Here is a 17,602-nt window from a genome sequence, read left to right as displayed (position 1 = left end):
CAGTCAAGAAGACAAATCCTCAGACCAATAGTTTGACCAGGACATGGAGTGAATTTACTCGAAAAGCAGGGCTGCACTAACTGGCAATGCCAAACGGATAATATGCCGAAGACGGGCAAGTAAGCCGGTGTGGCATTTCGAGGTCATCGTAACACATAGTGGCATTAAAGAAAACTATTCCATCGTCGAACTGGGCACACACCCTTCTCCATGTTGGCCACAATTGGACTCGGAAGCATGGATACGGTAGTGCTTCCTGGACATGTCTTTTCTTGCTCGATATCGAGTTTGTGTCTTCTTTGACGAGAGGCAAATGTTGGGCATGAATAACCCACCTAGTGCAGATACAACCAGCCGTGTCCCACGGGCTGACTGACGAAAGTACCATGAATGCTAGCAGGCGACGTTACAATAAGGGCTTTATGTCCAGGGGATCAATCCAGGTGCCATGCAAGGTACAGGTAGAGATACTTGGTTGGGGGATGATTCTCTCCAGATGTACATACACGCGATCCCCTCGGCCGATTTGACAGCCAAGTCGAGCCTATTACGGAGCAAGTGGTCTTGAATCGTTCGGCGAGTCAGATTCAGCGCGCCTTTGAGGCGGCGGTAATATCTGTTCATCAACAATATCCTCCGTTGATGAACCCGTGTCAGTCAGGGATGTCTCAAAAGAAACGCCCAAAAACCTAGTGATAGATGTAGCTTCATGCACCTCATATGCAAGAAATTATGTACACTGCTCTTACCGACAAACTAATTGCCCTTTCTAGTAGTCTCGGACAACCGGCGAAGTGTCCATTAGTTAACTATGTGCATCCATCCCCAGTTGCTGATGGGGTCTTGGTGGAGGGAGATAAGGCCATTCGATGTTCCAGAAGCTTTTTTTCTGGCCAGGGGGATGGATGGTCCTTGATGAAGGGACAGCAACCATGTGAACATGCCCTGAGTCCCTGCTTCCCCAACCATATGGATAAATACCTTAATCGTAATACTTGGGGACAATTGGAAGGGCATCAGAGTAAGACAAGGCATGATCACGTATATGTATGATTTTTACGGAGAAAGTCAAATTTGGGTGCATCTTGCTCCATGTGTATAAATCTACCTGTGACGATGGATAGATGGGCCCACTGGCTGAGGAAGATATTCACCGTATCCATAGGTGAAGGGAACAAGAAGCGGTGACGGCCGTCGCTTCATCGTGACCAAGTATTCATGCGTGGTGAGCAGCGTCAGTCTTGTTAGTTGCGCATTAGCCGACGACCTAGGTCTTCCCGAGTCCGTAATTATTTCACTTTGTCGGTCAGCACGAGAGCATAGAAGCTGAGGATTGTGCTTCGACTTCCATCCGTGGCTTGGCTTTCGAAAGAAGAACTGTAATAAAGTGGTAGACCGGTAATTGAAAATTTTAGTTGGATCAACGCTCGTTGCGAGACAGGTCAAAGCGTGGGTTTGGCCCAAAATGAATGAGCTTCTGGACTGTCACTAGAGCGGCTTCACATCTGATTTCATCGATGCTTATCCAGTGTCATGGCTTGATGAGCCACTGAATACGTACTGGGTGCATTCTGATTCAGCCATGACCGTTAGCTGTGACTGAACCTCATTGAGAGACGTAAGAGCCGCTGGAAGGCCCGGGCTGTACTGAGCGGAGTCTGTATCTAATAAATCCTATGGCGTTTTTTCGACGCGTCCAAGATTAGAAGGATTCGTAGAAGAAGTACCTAGAATAAAAGACCCTGGTCAATCCAAATTGTTGCGGCTGGACCGTGCCTGCGTCTATCATTCGGAGTTCCATCAAATCTCGTCAAGTATACAGCGTCATATGAGACACATTGTGGAGATTCGCATTATACGACATTAATTCGAATAAAGTTCCTGCTTATCGGCACTTGAGGGAGATCATCGAGGTTGTGTGAATATATTGTAGTGCTTCGACAAGTCGATGAATGTCCTGCTGAAGATCGTCATCATGACACAGCTCGTGAGCGTGAAGGCCCTAGTGTTCCTTCGAAGCACGAACTCAAAACGTACAGTAACGTGAATGGACTGTTGGCCAACCGCTGGACTGCAGCTTCGACTAATAGAGCTTCTGGCCATAAGGAAAACCCGTCATATTGAAACCAAGAGTACTACCTAGTAGAAACAGGACCTGCACAACTGGGCAGTTTGCTTGGATACTATGACTCTCCTTTTATTGAGTCAGATGCGTGTCCTGCTGGCACCTATAACAGCTCGGACCCGAAGGCTAAGTTGGTACAGTCTTCTGTATTCTAGACTGGTGCCAGATGATCGACAAGGTCTTTCCATGGGTAGCGACTAGCACAAGCTGTAACGTGCGGCTGTTGGCGCAGTAGGTAATTGTTGGCTAATCTGTATCCTAGAAGTGAGCCGTCCATTTTTTCTTGTTAGTTAATCAATCACGTTCACCAATAAGTCGCCCGTCGTTTTCTATGGAGACTGGAGTCAAATTCCTACTAAAACTCTTACACGTATTTTTTTTAATTTTTATTTTTATTTTTGATATGACAATCGACGATCTTGTTTGTTGCAACCTGCCGGCAGGTGATTGAACGATAGGTGGCTTGTTTGCTAAGTCGATAGTTCCTTATTACCGGGTTTGTTTGTCAACAAAGTCCGAGAGAGTATCGAAATGACTTTTCTGGCAGGTACTTGGACAAGATGCTAACGTGAGAGACGGCTGGGAAAGCACTGGACAAGAAGTGGCCTCTGCTTGAAACGAGGATAATTGCATCAACTTCATGTTGATAATGATGATGATAATAGCAACGTAATATTCATGGATGGATTATCTTGCTGACCAAGGTTGTCTTGCGACTTCACTTCTAGCGTACCTTACTTGGGGCAGAAACTGTCCATCTACGAGGAGTTACCGCATGTTTACAAGAAAAAGCAACTCCAATCATTGGTCGTCAAATCGATGCTTACTTCCGCTACAAGAGTCACCTGCAACCTTTCACGTGGCCAAGAAACTGCTCCGTAGGAAGTACGTACATTGCAGGGAAGAAGGCCAGGGGATCACTGGCTGAACTGCGCTGGGCTGGGCTGCTGAGTTTCGTTGCATTGCGCTGCTGCTGCTGCGGTCAATGATTGTGCATAGGTCCCGTCATGGTGATCATTGTCCGTGCTGTACATGCTCCTTCGCCTCATTGATACATACATGGCAATCCCGAGCTTTGGGCATTGAGAGAATTCTCTCTCTGGAAGGTACTGAAGCAATTTACCACAGCGCAATCATGTACAACTGAAGAGATCTGAGACTTGTCGGGCTTGAATGTACCGAGAATACGGATAGACTAGGTAGGTATGTAAGGTAGGTACGCAGGAAATTTCAAAGATCTTCAAGGGTCTTGGTGGTACTGTACTGTTTGAGGGGCTTTGTCCCCTCAAAGTACAGTACTCAACATTTATCCATACCTAGTAAATCATGCGTTCACTTACACTCGCTTTTACTTACTTACACGGCATGTCCGGGCATTGTTGGTTAGCATTGACGTTGGGTATCAAGATTTCCGTTATCTTTCACCTCTTTTCAACGGCCCGTGATGTGTGAGCATGGACCGGCAAAACCTTCTTCTCCATGATCTGCAGCTGGTCGGGAAGGGCCAGGAGCTCCAACAGTAGTACCTTGAGCTTACTTTATCCGTCTAATTCTCGCTCGACGTTTCACTGAACTCTAGTACCGAGAATGGAATTCCAGCAACCGAGATTCAACCAGGAATGGATGAGACTCTGAGCCTAAACTCTGATGAGATAACCACTGACGTACTGAGAGCACTGTAACATCAGCCACTTTTGTGCATCGCTGGCGAGTCGCTGCATCTGGAGTCGAGTGCACTGTCACTGTGACTGATTCGAGTTGGAGTTACGTCCAAGACGATTTGCCCTCAATGCCTCTGGAGCCTACAGTCAGGTGTATGATTTTCCTAAACTAAGTATCCACTGTAGTTTCAGAAAAAAATCTCTTTGTGAGAATTAGGCTAGTGGACTGCGTAGAGCAAATCCGTCGTGCGCTACTAGACGCCTCCAAGGTGTTGGGCTCCACGCCGCGACCACGAGGCCTCCACTGTAACTCAGCGCACCACCACAATCTCGTTCACCTCCACCTAGCCATCATCTCCCGTCTGAAGCTTGTACCTTTTAGATGGTCCGTCGCATGGCCAGCTACTTACCTACCTACGGGTCCTGAATTTTTTTTTTTTTTTTACTTTGTCCGTACGGCGCGGGTACCGTATCAGCAAAGTTGCGGTGTTGAGTTGTTCGCCTACCGCGCTTCTTTGCTTTTACTGCCACATACTATTGTTCTTGCCATTACGTGCTTCTGCTTGATCTGCTCTCACATCATCCATATTTTGCGACTGCAACATCTCCGCCCGCTTTGTTGACCATATGCGGTAGTCTCCAACCGGCGGACTTGTACTTCAATATTCGCTCAACTAAAGAAAAAGGGTCCTTCTAACAGAGGAGAGAGGGCCTGTCTAGCAACCAGGGCAACAGAAGAAACCAAACCAAACCAACCCCCAAGTCCAAACCAAGCCAGCGGGTAGCGACCGACGTCAGTCTTTTTTTTCTTTTTCTCTCTCTCTGTAGCACCCAGCAACGCAAAAGTCACGGTTCCAGGTACCGGTACAGTGACTTCCATCTTGCTGGAAAATCTGGTCTGCTTCTTAGGTAGTCTTTTAGGTGCAGGGGTGGGAGAAAAACGGGCAGCAGGGGTCCGCCAAAGAAAAAAGAAGAGTCTTCGCCGACATCATCCCCCCCAGTCACAGCCAAGCATCAAGGTTCCTTAACCCCCTGGCCTTGTTTAGCCTCCTCCGACTGTCAACTCGGCAGGGTCGGTTCGTCAACTGGCTCCAAACTGCCTGCGTCTGGTCCGCCCACCCCCGGCAGACCGTCTTTTGTGCCTTGAGGTTTGAGGCTGTCGGTCCCAGAATTGCGCTCGACTTGGAGTCGACATCATACCTGCCCAAGAATCGATCCGTTCGCTCGCCAAATTTGCGCCTTTCTTCCCTCAATCTCCAGCTCTCAGTCTCGAGCGCGTCCCTTTTTTTCACCGTCCCAATCCATCCGATCCCATCCTTCGAAAGTCCTTTCGCTACCGCCGTTGTGTCTGTGCCCCCCACCGTTGTCCATCTCCCAGGTACCGAGCGAGAGCTTGTCGAATCTCCATCTCGTCTCTGCCCAACTGCTGATCCTACCGCACCGCGTCACTGGGGCTCGGGCTGGCTGGAAGAGTCTACTCGACATCCCATCTCTTTCTCTACCTGCCTACCTACCTCTCTCCAAACTTCACCTTTCACCTCTAGGTACGGTACATACAGTACAGTACTTCGTACACGTACATGTAATTGTACCCAGTCGTTTCAGACACACCCACCCCCATGCCGTCCTGGTCTCTCAACCTCTACCTCTGTTCCTGAAGGGCCCAATTATCATCCGCCCCTCCAGCTTCCAAAGCAGCTGGAAGCTTCACCTCACTCCCCGGGTCGTCTTTTGTTTCGCTTCTGCCATTATCCTATCCCATCCTACTATTGTATTGTACCTATCCATGGCCACCGCCTCTACGTGGTCCCTGCTTTTCTCTTCGCCTTGATCCTGATTATGTGTGCAAGTACTACCATACATATATAGTACTCAAGCATGGATCCAGCACCTCCAGATAGTAAACGTCCACGCCTCTCTTCGTGGCCAGTCGGCACACCTCAACAAGGAGTATCACTACCACATCCTCACGCTCATCAACTTCCACCGCCGCCTCCTCCGCCTCCGCCCGGCGCTCTACATCATCCTCCTCATCCTCCCCCGAGCCCGTATCAACATTACCCTCCTCGACCTATCGAGCATTCCTCAGCTCCGCCGACGCCTTCCCACGCTGCGCCTGCGCAACCGCTTCACGACACCGACCGTCGCCATCATGAACCAGAGCCCTATCCTCCTGTTCAAGACTACCACCGACAGCAACAGCAGCATCAACACCCACCACAGCAGCACCCACCTCCGCCTCCGTCGCCGGCGCATCCAGCGCATCATCCATACCCGCCTTACGGTCCAAGAGATCCTCCCATAAAACGGGACCCAGGTGAGGATCAACGCCGACCCAACTCGACGGGCCATGCGCCCGAAGGGATGTCGTCAACACCACATCTTCCGCCGACCTCACTGCCACCACCACCGCCTCCTGGCGCATACCCGGACAACCCACCGCGACACATGAATTACGAAGGCGCGCCTTCCATGCCCCCGACACCGGGTGGCTATCGTGCGCCCAGCTTCCCGCCGCCTACTCCGGTGCCCCATCAGACGCCCTACGAGCAACATGGAGGTTATCCGTCAACCCCTCACGAACCCTTCTATAGTGTTTATTCGTCGTCCGTCCCGGCTAAAAAGAAGAACACAAGAGCTTCTCAGGTATGAGCATTTTGTGGTTTGGAAGTGCGCAAGTTCTAATTGGAGATAGGCGTGCGACAGCTGCCGGCAGCTGAAGGCCAAGTGCGACGAGACGAAGCCATGTAAAACCTGCAAGGAAAAGGGCGTGGAATGCAAATACCGCGACCCGGTGCCCAAGGCGTAGGTTTTGAGAAATTCGCATTGACGTGGCAGCAAAAACTAAGAATAGTTGACAGGACGGATAAGGCTCAAGCCGACATTCTCGAGGGCCTCGGCTCTGTTCAGACTTCGCTTAACTCGATCATGTCACACCTGGGGCGATTTGATCAGAGACTGATCAAGATGGAATCCCTCTTACCTAAGCATATTGCGACATCAACTCTCAAGACGGAATCTTCAGTGGAGGACGAGTACAAGCGTGCGCCAGCATCACCTTACGTTGCCAATGGCGCTTCAGTGGATCCGTACTATAACGACGCCCACCGCGATCACCCGTCATCAGAGCCTATGCCACTGCGCATGATGGCCGAGGATGAGATGGAGGTCGAGCCTGGCCCACCCGTTCCCCCTGGTGAGCCCGCGATTCCTATCAACCATACGACTTTAGCAGGCCTGCTCTTGGAATGGCCTTCCATTCGGGAGCTTACAAAACATCACGTTGAGCGCGAAGGTGTCCGATACATTAGCGAATATCCCATCAGCCAAGAACAGAACAGAGGCGTTCTGATAGTTTATGGTCGAGGTGAAGATTCTCACCCGTCGCGACATGTTAGAGAACCAACCGACCATGGCAACTTAGATATGGCCGACGATTCATCCGATATGGCATCTCCTTCGCCCGCGGCTGATTGGGGCCAGCTCGGTGGACTGAGCCCCCCAGATCAAGTGGAATACAAGGGAGGTGTTTTGGTTGATGGCAATCCCGATTTCTCCGAGCCGAAAGTGTGGGCGTATGTGGAAAGTTTTAAGGAAAACATTCTCAATATGCACCCTATCATTCAACCAAAGCTGTTGGACTACTGGGTCAGGCACTTTCTGGATAACCTTCCTGCATCACAGCCACGTTCAGCAAAGCCACAAACATCGAAGCCCACCTTCGCCGTTGGAGGAGGCTCACAGACACCAGAAGCTGCAGGCTCAAAGAGGAAACGATCGCCAGGACCGGATGGCTCCGAGCCACCCACACCCGCGCCGCAACGTATCGGTCGACCAGATCGGTCCATCCATACTGCTCTAGTTCTCACGGTTCTGGCTTTGGGTAAAGTTTGTCTTCATCGTGATAACGTGCCGGATGTCGTCCATCCTACAGAGCCTCTTCCCCATGGAAGCCCAGCCCTTCGCAATGGAGCCATTCCGCCATCGCCCAATCAAGGCTCTCCCCCAGGATACTCATCCCATTCCCATTCATCGGGTTTGCCATCACCTAAAGAGCAAGACCGGAACATCCATAGCCGCCGATCCTCCATCCATGGCACAGGTGCCTTCCGCTCTGGCTACAGCCTCAAGAAGAATTACGAGGTAATTCCTGGCCTGGAGTACTTTGCCTATGCTACTGATATCCTTGGCAACCACACCGGCGCGTATAACAACATGAAAAATGTGTACGCTAACATCTTTGCTGGGTTGTATCATGGCCAGCTGGGCCGACCGATGGAGAGTTTTGCTTTCATCCACAGGGCCAGCCACAAGCTCCAAGTCATTATGAGACCGTAAGTGTTGGGAGTTTTAAAGGACACAGATCAGGAGTGACTAACAAGATTGCAGGAGCTTGGACAAAATGCGACGAATTAAGCGCAACAGCGAGTTTATTCAGGAAACCAAGTACAACCAACTTGCTCTCACATTCTGGACTTGTCTGCAGCTAGAAAGTGATCTCATTGCAGAGATGCAACTCCCTCCATCAGGACTACTCTCCTATGAAGATGACATGCCGCACCCTAACATGAGTCTCTTGGAAGGTTTCAACCAGCGCATCTTGGACAGCTACCCAGGCCAGCTATACTTGCGTACCCACCTCAACAGCATCCACCGAATGTTCTACGCCCCCGAGGATCCGGCCAAACCTGGCAAAGATAAATTCCGAAATGTCGGTGTTGTGTCTGATGCTGTCTCGGGTATGCATTGGGTTGCCCCTAGCTTTGCATTCAGAGAGGATGATCCACCTGCAGATGATATTCTAGCGGCAAGACTGCGGGCAAAGTACTGGGGAGCTCAGGTGATCACTTATCGCCCATTCATCCGACAAATTCTGCAGTTCTCGCACTCAATCAAGAATCATGCATCGAGCCCCAACTTTCCCAGCGTCAGCTCCGAATTTCGACAGGATATCACGGCACCTGTGATTCATCCCAAGGCCAGAACGCATGGCGATATTGATCCTCAAGTCGTTGAATTGGCTAAGAAGGGTATCAAAGCGCTCATTGAAAGCACTCGTGCTTTCCACGGTCTGGGAGATAGGAGGCCGATCATCACCAATGTTTTCGGCACAGCTCACGCGTAAGTCTCTTTATCTTCAACCGATGCACTTGGAACTGACCACGCTCTAGGCAATGGGGCAACCTGCTGATTCTATCGGCTGCATTCCGTGACCCAATCCTTCACACCTACGTGGATGAGGAACTCCTCCGAACACTGTTCCACAAGACGATCCAGTTTTTGCGACAGTCGGCAACAGCAACGAGTGCACTTCGAACTGACATGCACATCCTCGAAGGCCTGCAGAGAGATCTTTTCAGCTACGATCCTAGGACCAACTCGAGCTTCTCGAGCGGCACAAGTGCACCTGGCTACCATACTCCAAGACCTGTTCCCATGGCTGCGCCGCCTCAGATGCCCCATCCAATGGGCGATCAAGGACATCCACGATCCATGCCTCACCATCTACAGATGAACTCATCACATGGGCAGTGATATGGTCGACAATATTCACCGCCACGACTAGGAGACCCATACTGATGACTCTCATTATCATTTATAATCATCATCATGACATGGCGTTTGGGGACTGATTCATACGCGCCATAAGAGACCATGAAGGAGTGCCATTGTTTCGGCAGGTAGTTATTAGACGCTCAGTCAAACGAAATGGGCTCAACGGATAGAGCGATTATACCCCCAGGTGCATGGATTGCGCCTTTTCGAATGCGACTGAGAAGAAACATGGGTGCACCGCCATGTCAAGCACAGGTGTTTTGGATCGGTTCTAACTTATCGAAAGCCCTCTCGACTCGCTTCAGTGCACTGTATCATCACCAGCAGCGTACAACAAAAGAATACCTCCTTGGGGTGCGAACCCCAATCTCGAACACAAATTCTGTTGTATATACGTCGACGGATGTTTTTTTTGGTTTGACCGGTCATTTATTGAATTCCGCTTATAGAGAGGCTCACCTGTCGTTTGTATTTTTGATCATTACAAGAATTGCATTGCATGGCTGTTTTATATGGCAAATGATTTTTTATCATTGTTTTTGAACGTCACGGATCTCAATTTTCCTTGTTTTACATGGAGGGATTTGGAGGAGATACCACTCATGGTTGTTGAGCATACTGTAGTACATATTGGATTAAAAGGAAAGGAGGAAAATACGTGCATGCTCACAATCGTTTTGTTTTTCTGGATGTTTAGAAGCATTACCACCCAAAAGGGAGTTGATATATACAAAATCTATCCAAAATTATGAAGTCCTTAATCTTTATTGAATTTGCCAGGCCTAGGTTGAGCACATCTCCCGTTTCAACAAGAAATGTTGAGCGGCTTTGAAGTTTAATGACGCCATTGAGGCCCTCGTACTTTAACCCTTGCTCCTCTCCTGCATCCCATTCATTACGTGCAGCATCTCGATACAACAAACAAATCCCCTGCCCCTGATTGCACACGAGAGATGCATGGGGGAGGCACTGTTTCTGTACATATATGTCAGGTACGTACCAGGGTCTAGTTTAGTTGAACACCCCCGCCAAAAGAAAGGTCTTCTAGAAGGTCAGGGCGTTCTGTTTCGGCGATTCCGTGCATGTTTCTAGAACATCTGGAATGTGAGGGGGAAAAGGGGGAGGGGCAGATTCACCACGAAGACTGAAAAGGACGACAACTTGACTCACTCTAACTAAGTGAATCGATACATTTCTCAGCACTATCTGAGTTTTTGTGTCTCAAACGAGTCATTCAGGTGGCTCAGGTAGTTTTCAACTTCTGGATAGTGCAGGGATCGTAATTTTTGCCATAGAAAGAAAAAGCAATTATTCTTACATGTCATAAAGATTTACTGTAGGGGTCAAAACACGAGGAAACATGAGGGCAAGCATTGGCTGGGCGCTCCAAGAGGGCCACACTACTTAGCATGTTTTAATACAGAGATGGAACCGTGAGCCCACTCCATAGGCCATATCTAGGCGGTCAACCAAGATTCACACCGAGGGTGAAAGTCTTGCAAAGATGTTCGCGCCTCTGTCCCGGGACTAAACGTAATCGCAACTTTCACTCAATTCGCACTGGTACAAGTATCGATAGACTGATTGAGATTCTTACAGTAGGCTGTGTGCGCTTTTGATAACGTCACATGTGAATAGCGTGCTTCTATCACCGAACCAAAATGAATGTGCCGTTTACGCTCCAATCTTGTAGAACTTGGCCCCAAGTTCCGCCCCTAATACCTTGAATGCCTTCAAGACCAGCATCAACCCATCCTTCTTGTTTAAGTCCGACTATGGAGCCTCTGGCGTGCTAGCAGTAGATGACCCAATGCTCTCTGATTCCGATTTTTCGCTGTCGTCATCCCAGCTATCAGCGACCTTGATCTTGTCCTTGCTCTTTACTGCAATTTTGACGATGTTCTCGAATGTTTCCATGTGTTTCTGTGCTTCAATCTCACCGGAAGATGTCCCCGAAACACCAGCATCACTGTCCTCTTCGTCGCGATCGTCCGAGTCGATATCGTCTTTTGCACCGATGACCCCCTGAAGACTGGTCACAATGGTCTTGGGCGTGAGTCAAAAGTCCTTGAGATGAAACCAGACGTCACCTTGCTTGATGCCGTTGTCCCGTACTAGTACTTTCAAACTGCCATGCTTGTAAAAGTTTTAGAGATAAGCATTAAACTCAGCATTAGAATCGTGGGACAGATGGGGATATACGGAATAGCAGACTCCTCAAGAGAGACAACGCTTCTTACACCGGAACACAAATCCTTGATTGATTGGGGATCGTCGGTAAAGCCAGACAGAGCCGCAAATGGCGATCGTACGACTGTCGGTATAGTGCTCTTAGATGAGCACCTAGTAGAGTCTCTAGCCCCAACGGATATCTTGGTCAGTGGCAAATCCAGATCTGGGTTATCCGCAAGGTGATGTTTGATGTAAGATTGCACAAAGTCTTTGAAGATCGATAACGTCTCCTGGTTATGACGGACGAGCAGCTGCTCGGCAGAAGCTGGCATTGGGCCAAGGAAGATATCAGAGGATGATCGAGCTGCTTGGCCAACAGGACTCGAGTTTCGCCGAACGGGAATGCGATTGGAAAGGTGACTTATCATGTGAGGCACAGTTACCAAGATCTGGCACTGGGTGGGATTTGCTGGCTTATTTGCCGTACGTGTTGAAGACCCGTGCTTCTATCCCAGCAGCAATCTGGTTGACGAGAGCCTTTGTAGGCGCTACGTAAACCAAAACTCCGTCGTCACTCTCCCCGAGTACCTTCTTCATTGCGTAGAAATAAATGAATGTTTACCGGCGGATGTTGGTGCGATGACTAGGACGCTTTCATTGGCGTTGAATGGATTGAGAACATCGCGTTGCCAAGTATCTGGTTCAAACGGTACTCGTGCATCAGGCTGTGAGTCAAATCGCCTGTCCATGCCGGGGTCTCCGTGCTCAAGCTGCAGAAGCCGATGGTCTGACACCGGTTTCGAAGCATCACTCAAACCTTCTGCGTTGATAGGAAAGGGCAAACTCCTCCAAGATTCGCTTGCCTTGATAGGGAGTTGGGTAGCTGTCAGTACTTTGGCGATATCCTGAACAGCGTTGGCAGCGTTGGCAATGTTGAGCGACAATTAGGCGACCTGGAGATTTTACAAAGCCAGTTCCAGATCAATGAAATCAAGTATAATCCTGTACATGTTAGCGATAGAACTGTTTCGTAGAAACATTGTAACTGACCTTCATGTGAGTCCCTGCGCGTTTGATTCCGCACCTGAACCCATAATCTCATCAAGGTGTGGCATAGGTACAACTGAGCCTCAAGTCCAACGGCAGCATGACGTCCCGCAGATCTATCAGATTGAAAATCTAGAGTCTTGAGGTAACCGTTGATAAGGCTCTTGCCATTCTCGAATCTACTATACTTCCGTTGCCAAAGGCTCAAGGCATCCTTCAGCTTGGCCTGGGCTTTTTGGTCGCTGAGCTTCTGACTTTCTAACAAAGCACTCTGCGTACCTCCCCTTCCAGGGTTTTTGATTAGGTCGTTTGGGTTGCACAGCCATGCTAGACACGCCAGGTTTTTGGTTCGACTGGGAGTTAAAGAAAATGGGGATACCAGGTCTCGAAAAACCCCTCTTCAACACCGGTATCTGCCTGAACTCGGCCTTGGAGTGAGGAAATGCGAAGAGTGGCAACTTGTAACAGTAGTACTTCAATACAGTTCAAGTCAGCCTCAGCAACTGCGTATCCTGGGAAACAATTGCCGACGTAGGCACGACAAAAGGCCACAGCATGCTTCTTGGTGGGTAAATCCACCTTGCCGGGGTGGGCCTGGGATACCTGGCGAGCAACATCATCTACCAGATTGTTCTGGCCTGCAGTTCATGCAATCTTTGCAGTAGTCGAGGTTGATGGGAGGCTAACTGACTGACCAGGCTTAGACTTGAAGCTCGGTGCCATCTGGAGCCCACCGGGCGCCGGGTCGTCACACTCAATAATCAGAGCCACAGCTTGCTCATTTACAGGGTCGTCGATTCCAGGAAACGCAAAGCCCTGCCCCCCATGGAGATGAACGAAAAGGTCCAGAATGTCTTGAGCAACAGTGGACTTCTGAGCCGTTTATGTGTCATTGGTGTCCCAGGTCTCGATAGGAGGTGCAAGCTTGTCCCTAGCAGACTTATTGTACACCGCATCAGGCTTTGGAGCAGGCGGAATGTCTTCTACAGGCGAAGCATGTACAAGTGGCGCCTAGTATAATACAGAGAAGCGGTTATAGGCTGTACCATATAACTCTATGGCGTTGTCATTGTGGATCAGATGGTGGGGATGGGAAGATGACTTGTGAAGTATGCGAGTTCCCAGCAATGACAAAGAGAGATAGAATGCGAAAGACTTCGTGGGTATGCACTGGTCAAAGGGCTGGTGACAGCTATTGACAGTGATGAAAAAGAAGATCTGAACGCCGACCCTCACGAAGAGGCCCCCCCAAAGGAGGGTGCAACACGACGAACGGCGAGGAAACTCTCGTACGTTGCGCCCGAACGTATGCCCCTTCCCGTCAGAAGCGAATTATCGTGACAGGGCATCCCCAGGCGTAATGGGCGCGCCTGGGGTGCTGTGTTGCTTTACGAAGCCATTCAGCACTGTGGATCTCTCGTACACCGCGACTACTCAGGTTTGTTCAGTCAGACAAAAGAACTGCAAGATGAGAGGAAACAATGTCAATCTGTAGATTACTCACCAGGTTCTCTTAACGCCGGCCCAAAAAGGGCTTCTGAGGAGTGATAGTCCTCCGGGCGCAAGGCCCGGGGTGGTGCGGCGGTCGCGGGTCGTAGGTGTTTGCAGGAGTAAATGTAAGGTTGGAATGCCCTCATGTCAACCTACGACGTGATAGAGGCAAAAGGGGCGAACTCTGAGACAATGTAAATGGGTTACGACTCATATGTGAGTGTCGTGTGGCTCCAGAACAAGCGTGAAAAGCTCTGTAGGAAACTTCAATTACAAAGCTAATAACTTTCCAGCCTCCACTTGTAGTATTCTAGGTCTGTTAATACTTCGTATGCTCCTTGTAGTGATAAGACTCCCACGTCAAGTCAAGTATGTCTTGGAGTTAGCTGCCAGCTCTGATCTGGTTGTCTCGAATTGAACATTGCCATTACGGTCAGATATACACACGACGTTCACTATGGACTCACAGTAAGTGCAAATTAATCTAGGTTCTACGATGATTTTTGCTGGATCTCCTTTGTGTTAGGCACAGATATACGTCTTGATCGGCTCTGGAAATTTAATTCACAGGAATCTACTGTGATATAACAGCATGAGGTAGATGTTCATTAAGTTCCATTGACTTCTTCCCATACTCATCAAGCCTTGGACTTTAACAAGTCTCGGAGAAGTTATCAGCCTTGCAAGAAGTGCCATCAGGGCCACCAGACAGCTTAGAGGGCTCACTACCGTCAGAGTTACCCTCGAAAAGGTCGCAGTTCTTGCCTGAGTCCTGACAAGCGTTGGAAATGGTGCAAGTGTCGCCATAGTTAGTATTGACTAGGAAATTGTTAGTTACAAACTCGACCAATGTCTACGTGGTGACTTACTACCGCAGAGAACACCGCCGTTGACAGCAGCAACGTTATCGATAACAACATTCCGGGGACCACCATTATCCTTGCAGTTACCGCAAGACCGCACAAGCTTGCCATAATCCTCAACATAAAAGTCGGAGATCTCGACAGTGCCACGGCCGTTGAACTGAACAACTTTATCGGAGGCGTGGAAAGCACCTCCGCCACGAATGGTGGAGGTGCCGGACTTTTGCTTTAGGGTGATGGCATCTTCACAGACGTCCTCAAACCAGACGTTTTCAAGGGTGCAAGTTCCTTTGCAGTGGACGCCCTCAGCCTGGCCAGGTCCAATAATAACGTTGCGCAGAGTAGCACCATCCTCGAGAATGAACATAGCATCAGCCTCGCCAGTCTCCACCTGATCCTGGCAGACGGCCGCTGAATAACGTCAGTCAGATGGACGGTAGCTGAGAATACCAAACTTACGGGAACGATCATAGTATGTCATTTTACCATCGAATTCACCAGAAACAGGGATGGCAGTAGCAGCAGCAGTGGCGCCGCTGGATGCGGGAATAGTTCGTGTGATACCTCCAGATCCAGAGCCGGCATCAGGAGTAGCGGCAGGAGTTTCAGTAGGATTAGCTACGGGAACATCGATGGAAGTCTCAACAGGCTTCTCGCTGGGCCCGTCGCCCTCCTCCGCAGGAGCAGAGACAATAGGGGGGGGAAAGCATCCCCGTTGGCCTCCCCACCGTCTTGATTGTCATTGCCGCTGTCAGGGGCTTCAGGGAATCCGAAACTTGGAAACTCAATATCAGACTTCTCGACAGCAGCGGCCTCCGAAGAGGAACCAGCCTTGGCGTCAGGAATACACTGGCTGTACCACTTGCTGGCTTCGACGCATGTAGAACCGGAAGGACATTGGGTGTCTCCGGTGTAAGCACCACCACCACACTGGTTGTAGAGCTGTAGAGCGGCAAAGGCAGAGCCAAAGTTGGCAATGGTGAGAAGGGCAGCTGTTCGCATTTTGGAGATGATTAAACGAGTGGTAACTGAAACGAGAGTGAAGTGAAAGATGTAAAAGAATGTGGTTTTGCGGGCCTGCCCGTGTCTGCCAAAGATGAAAGAAACTTGCAAAGAATGTCCTGCTGAGCTAGATGTTGTTCGTCCGGGCCTACGCCTCTTATAAAGGACTCCTGTCATGCAATGATACCATCCTAGTCCTCCGGCCGCAGGCTCGTCAACCCTGGGAATTGAGCTAACGACAGACAAGCAGCTGCCAGTTTGCCACTGAAACCTTGACTAGGGGAGGCTTATTTAAGATAGGCACTTCTCGTCATGTACAGTCAAGGCTTAGCATAAGCTTATTCGAAGGGTCTGATAACCGAGTTGGTCGGATTGGCGGACTTTTCAGAGTTCGACGGCTGTGATTGGCATCCTGGTTCGATTCGAAACAGACAGAACAAAGAAAGCGGGCCATCTGTTCCGTTATGGAAAAGCCACAGAAGCTGAAAAAGAGCCAAGTGTAGGTTGTTTCACTTGAACCAAGGAGGGTGAAGAAGGATCAAGTAATCTCGGGTAAGGATAGTTTTGCGGTGTGTGTTCACAACTAGACAATTTGAAACGGCCAACATTTGTCAAGATTTGTTATGAGAGTGGCAACATCAATTTGATTCTTTTATTCTTCGTCGTAGGTCAAGACATGCCTTGGTGCTAATGACTAGGGTATTTGGTAACCACCAATGAAGGCTAAGCATTAGACAAGGAACTCGTTTGGCTTGGGGTTCTTGGTCCGAAAAGGCAAGGACCTATCGAAATTATATCCAGGAGCCACAGCTTGAGACGTACAAAGTTTGAGAGGCCCTGAAGAGATGAAGAAGCCATCCAGACTTTTAGAAGTATGTACTGATCAATGCCGGGATGAATCAGGGGATCGTCCGAACAATTCTGGATTTCTCTGGTTGAGTTGGTAGTATTCGGAATATTATCCAAACTTTATTCCTGGCTGCGATCGCTAGGGTTTGGATGATTCTAGGGCCTCGGGGTTGATGGTCTGGTCTGACCCAAGTAGGACGCATCTGCTTGGTCTGCGTATTTACCTGCGTATTCTTTATGTAGCGAATTGCTACACAGTAGTTCTAGCATCGTTCGATGAGAATGACCTTGCTTTTGCTTGAATAGAATGATCCCAGACTTGTGAAGATGCCCCTGCTGAGAACTCCTTGAAACGCATCTTGTATGAACAACAATAAGCATAAGCTGCATTTTTAAGATTACTTGGATCGAATAGCCATCCCTAGCCTGCGCGAGCTTAACTGAATTGGACCATTGACCCAACTTTGTTAAATTCTCTCGGCAATAGGAGGAACTTGGGTGAATGAATTTACGGATATCTGATCACATTAACTAATGCTCACGTGCGCCATCATGTGACCGTTGTAAGCTCCAAAGTGATGGATCTTCCACAAGCTTCTTCCCCCTTTTCAAGTAGATCAGCTAAAGGGGTGGCAGCGATGACGCCACAATCCGCATCATGTTGGAGAAATTGATATTTGGCACGACAACTCGGCTCAAAAACAGTTATTAAGATGCACAAAATTCATGTTGAGCGCAATTACAAGTGAACAAGCATTGTCACGAGAGCAGTTGCCTGTCTCATCTAAGGTGTGATGGCTATGGCAGTTGCGCTATTAAGTTTTGAGATTACACTC

At 49.3% G+C, this 17,602-nt stretch overlaps 3 protein-coding genes across 3 annotated transcripts; 1 reads left to right on the top strand and 2 right to left on the bottom strand.

Annotated features, from left to right (window-relative positions):
- Positions 1-5,664: 5,664 nt before the first annotated feature.
- On the top strand, positions 5,665-9,321 carry BKA55DRAFT_688790 (uncharacterized protein; the record flags this gene model as incomplete). The annotated part of the gene is made up of 5 exons (XM_046199267.1): positions 5,665-6,432; positions 6,482-6,591; positions 6,648-8,120; positions 8,176-8,907; positions 8,958-9,321. The coding sequence occupies 5 exons, from the start codon at positions 5,665-5,667 to the stop codon at positions 9,319-9,321; spliced, it is 3,447 nt and encodes a 1,148-aa protein (XP_046051363.1).
- A 1,698-nt stretch (positions 9,322-11,019) lies between these two features.
- On the bottom strand, positions 11,020-12,164 carry BKA55DRAFT_726092 (uncharacterized protein). Its single transcript, XM_046201128.1, has one exon. The coding sequence runs from the start codon at positions 11,940-11,942 to the stop codon at positions 11,466-11,468; it is 477 nt and encodes a 158-aa protein (XP_046051362.1). The 5' UTR covers positions 11,943-12,164; the 3' UTR covers positions 11,020-11,465.
- Positions 12,165-14,704: 2,540 nt separating this feature from the next.
- Positions 14,705-15,917, bottom strand: BKA55DRAFT_593017 (putative pectate lyase; the record flags this gene model as incomplete). Its single annotated transcript, XM_046195486.1, has 4 exons — positions 14,705-14,871; positions 14,922-15,326; positions 15,375-15,571; positions 15,607-15,917. 4 exons carry the CDS (start codon positions 15,915-15,917, stop codon positions 14,705-14,707), a joined length of 1,080 nt encoding a protein of 359 aa, XP_046051361.1.
- Between the last annotated feature and the right edge of the window lie 1,685 nt (positions 15,918-17,602).

The sequence above is a fragment of the Fusarium redolens genome, assembly GCF_020744475.1.
Source record: "Fusarium redolens strain MPI-CAGE-AT-0023 chromosome Unknown BKA55scaffold_6, whole genome shotgun sequence".
NCBI classification, from domain to species: domain Eukaryota; kingdom Fungi; phylum Ascomycota; class Sordariomycetes; order Hypocreales; family Nectriaceae; genus Fusarium; species Fusarium redolens.
This window is presented reverse-complemented; position numbering and strand designations above follow the sequence as displayed.

Excerpts from the sequence above, each read along its gene's own strand:
- BKA55DRAFT_726092 (XM_046201128.1), bottom strand. The coding sequence starts at position 11,942 with ATGATAAGTCACCTTTCCAATCGCATTCCCGTTCGGCGAAACTCGAGT.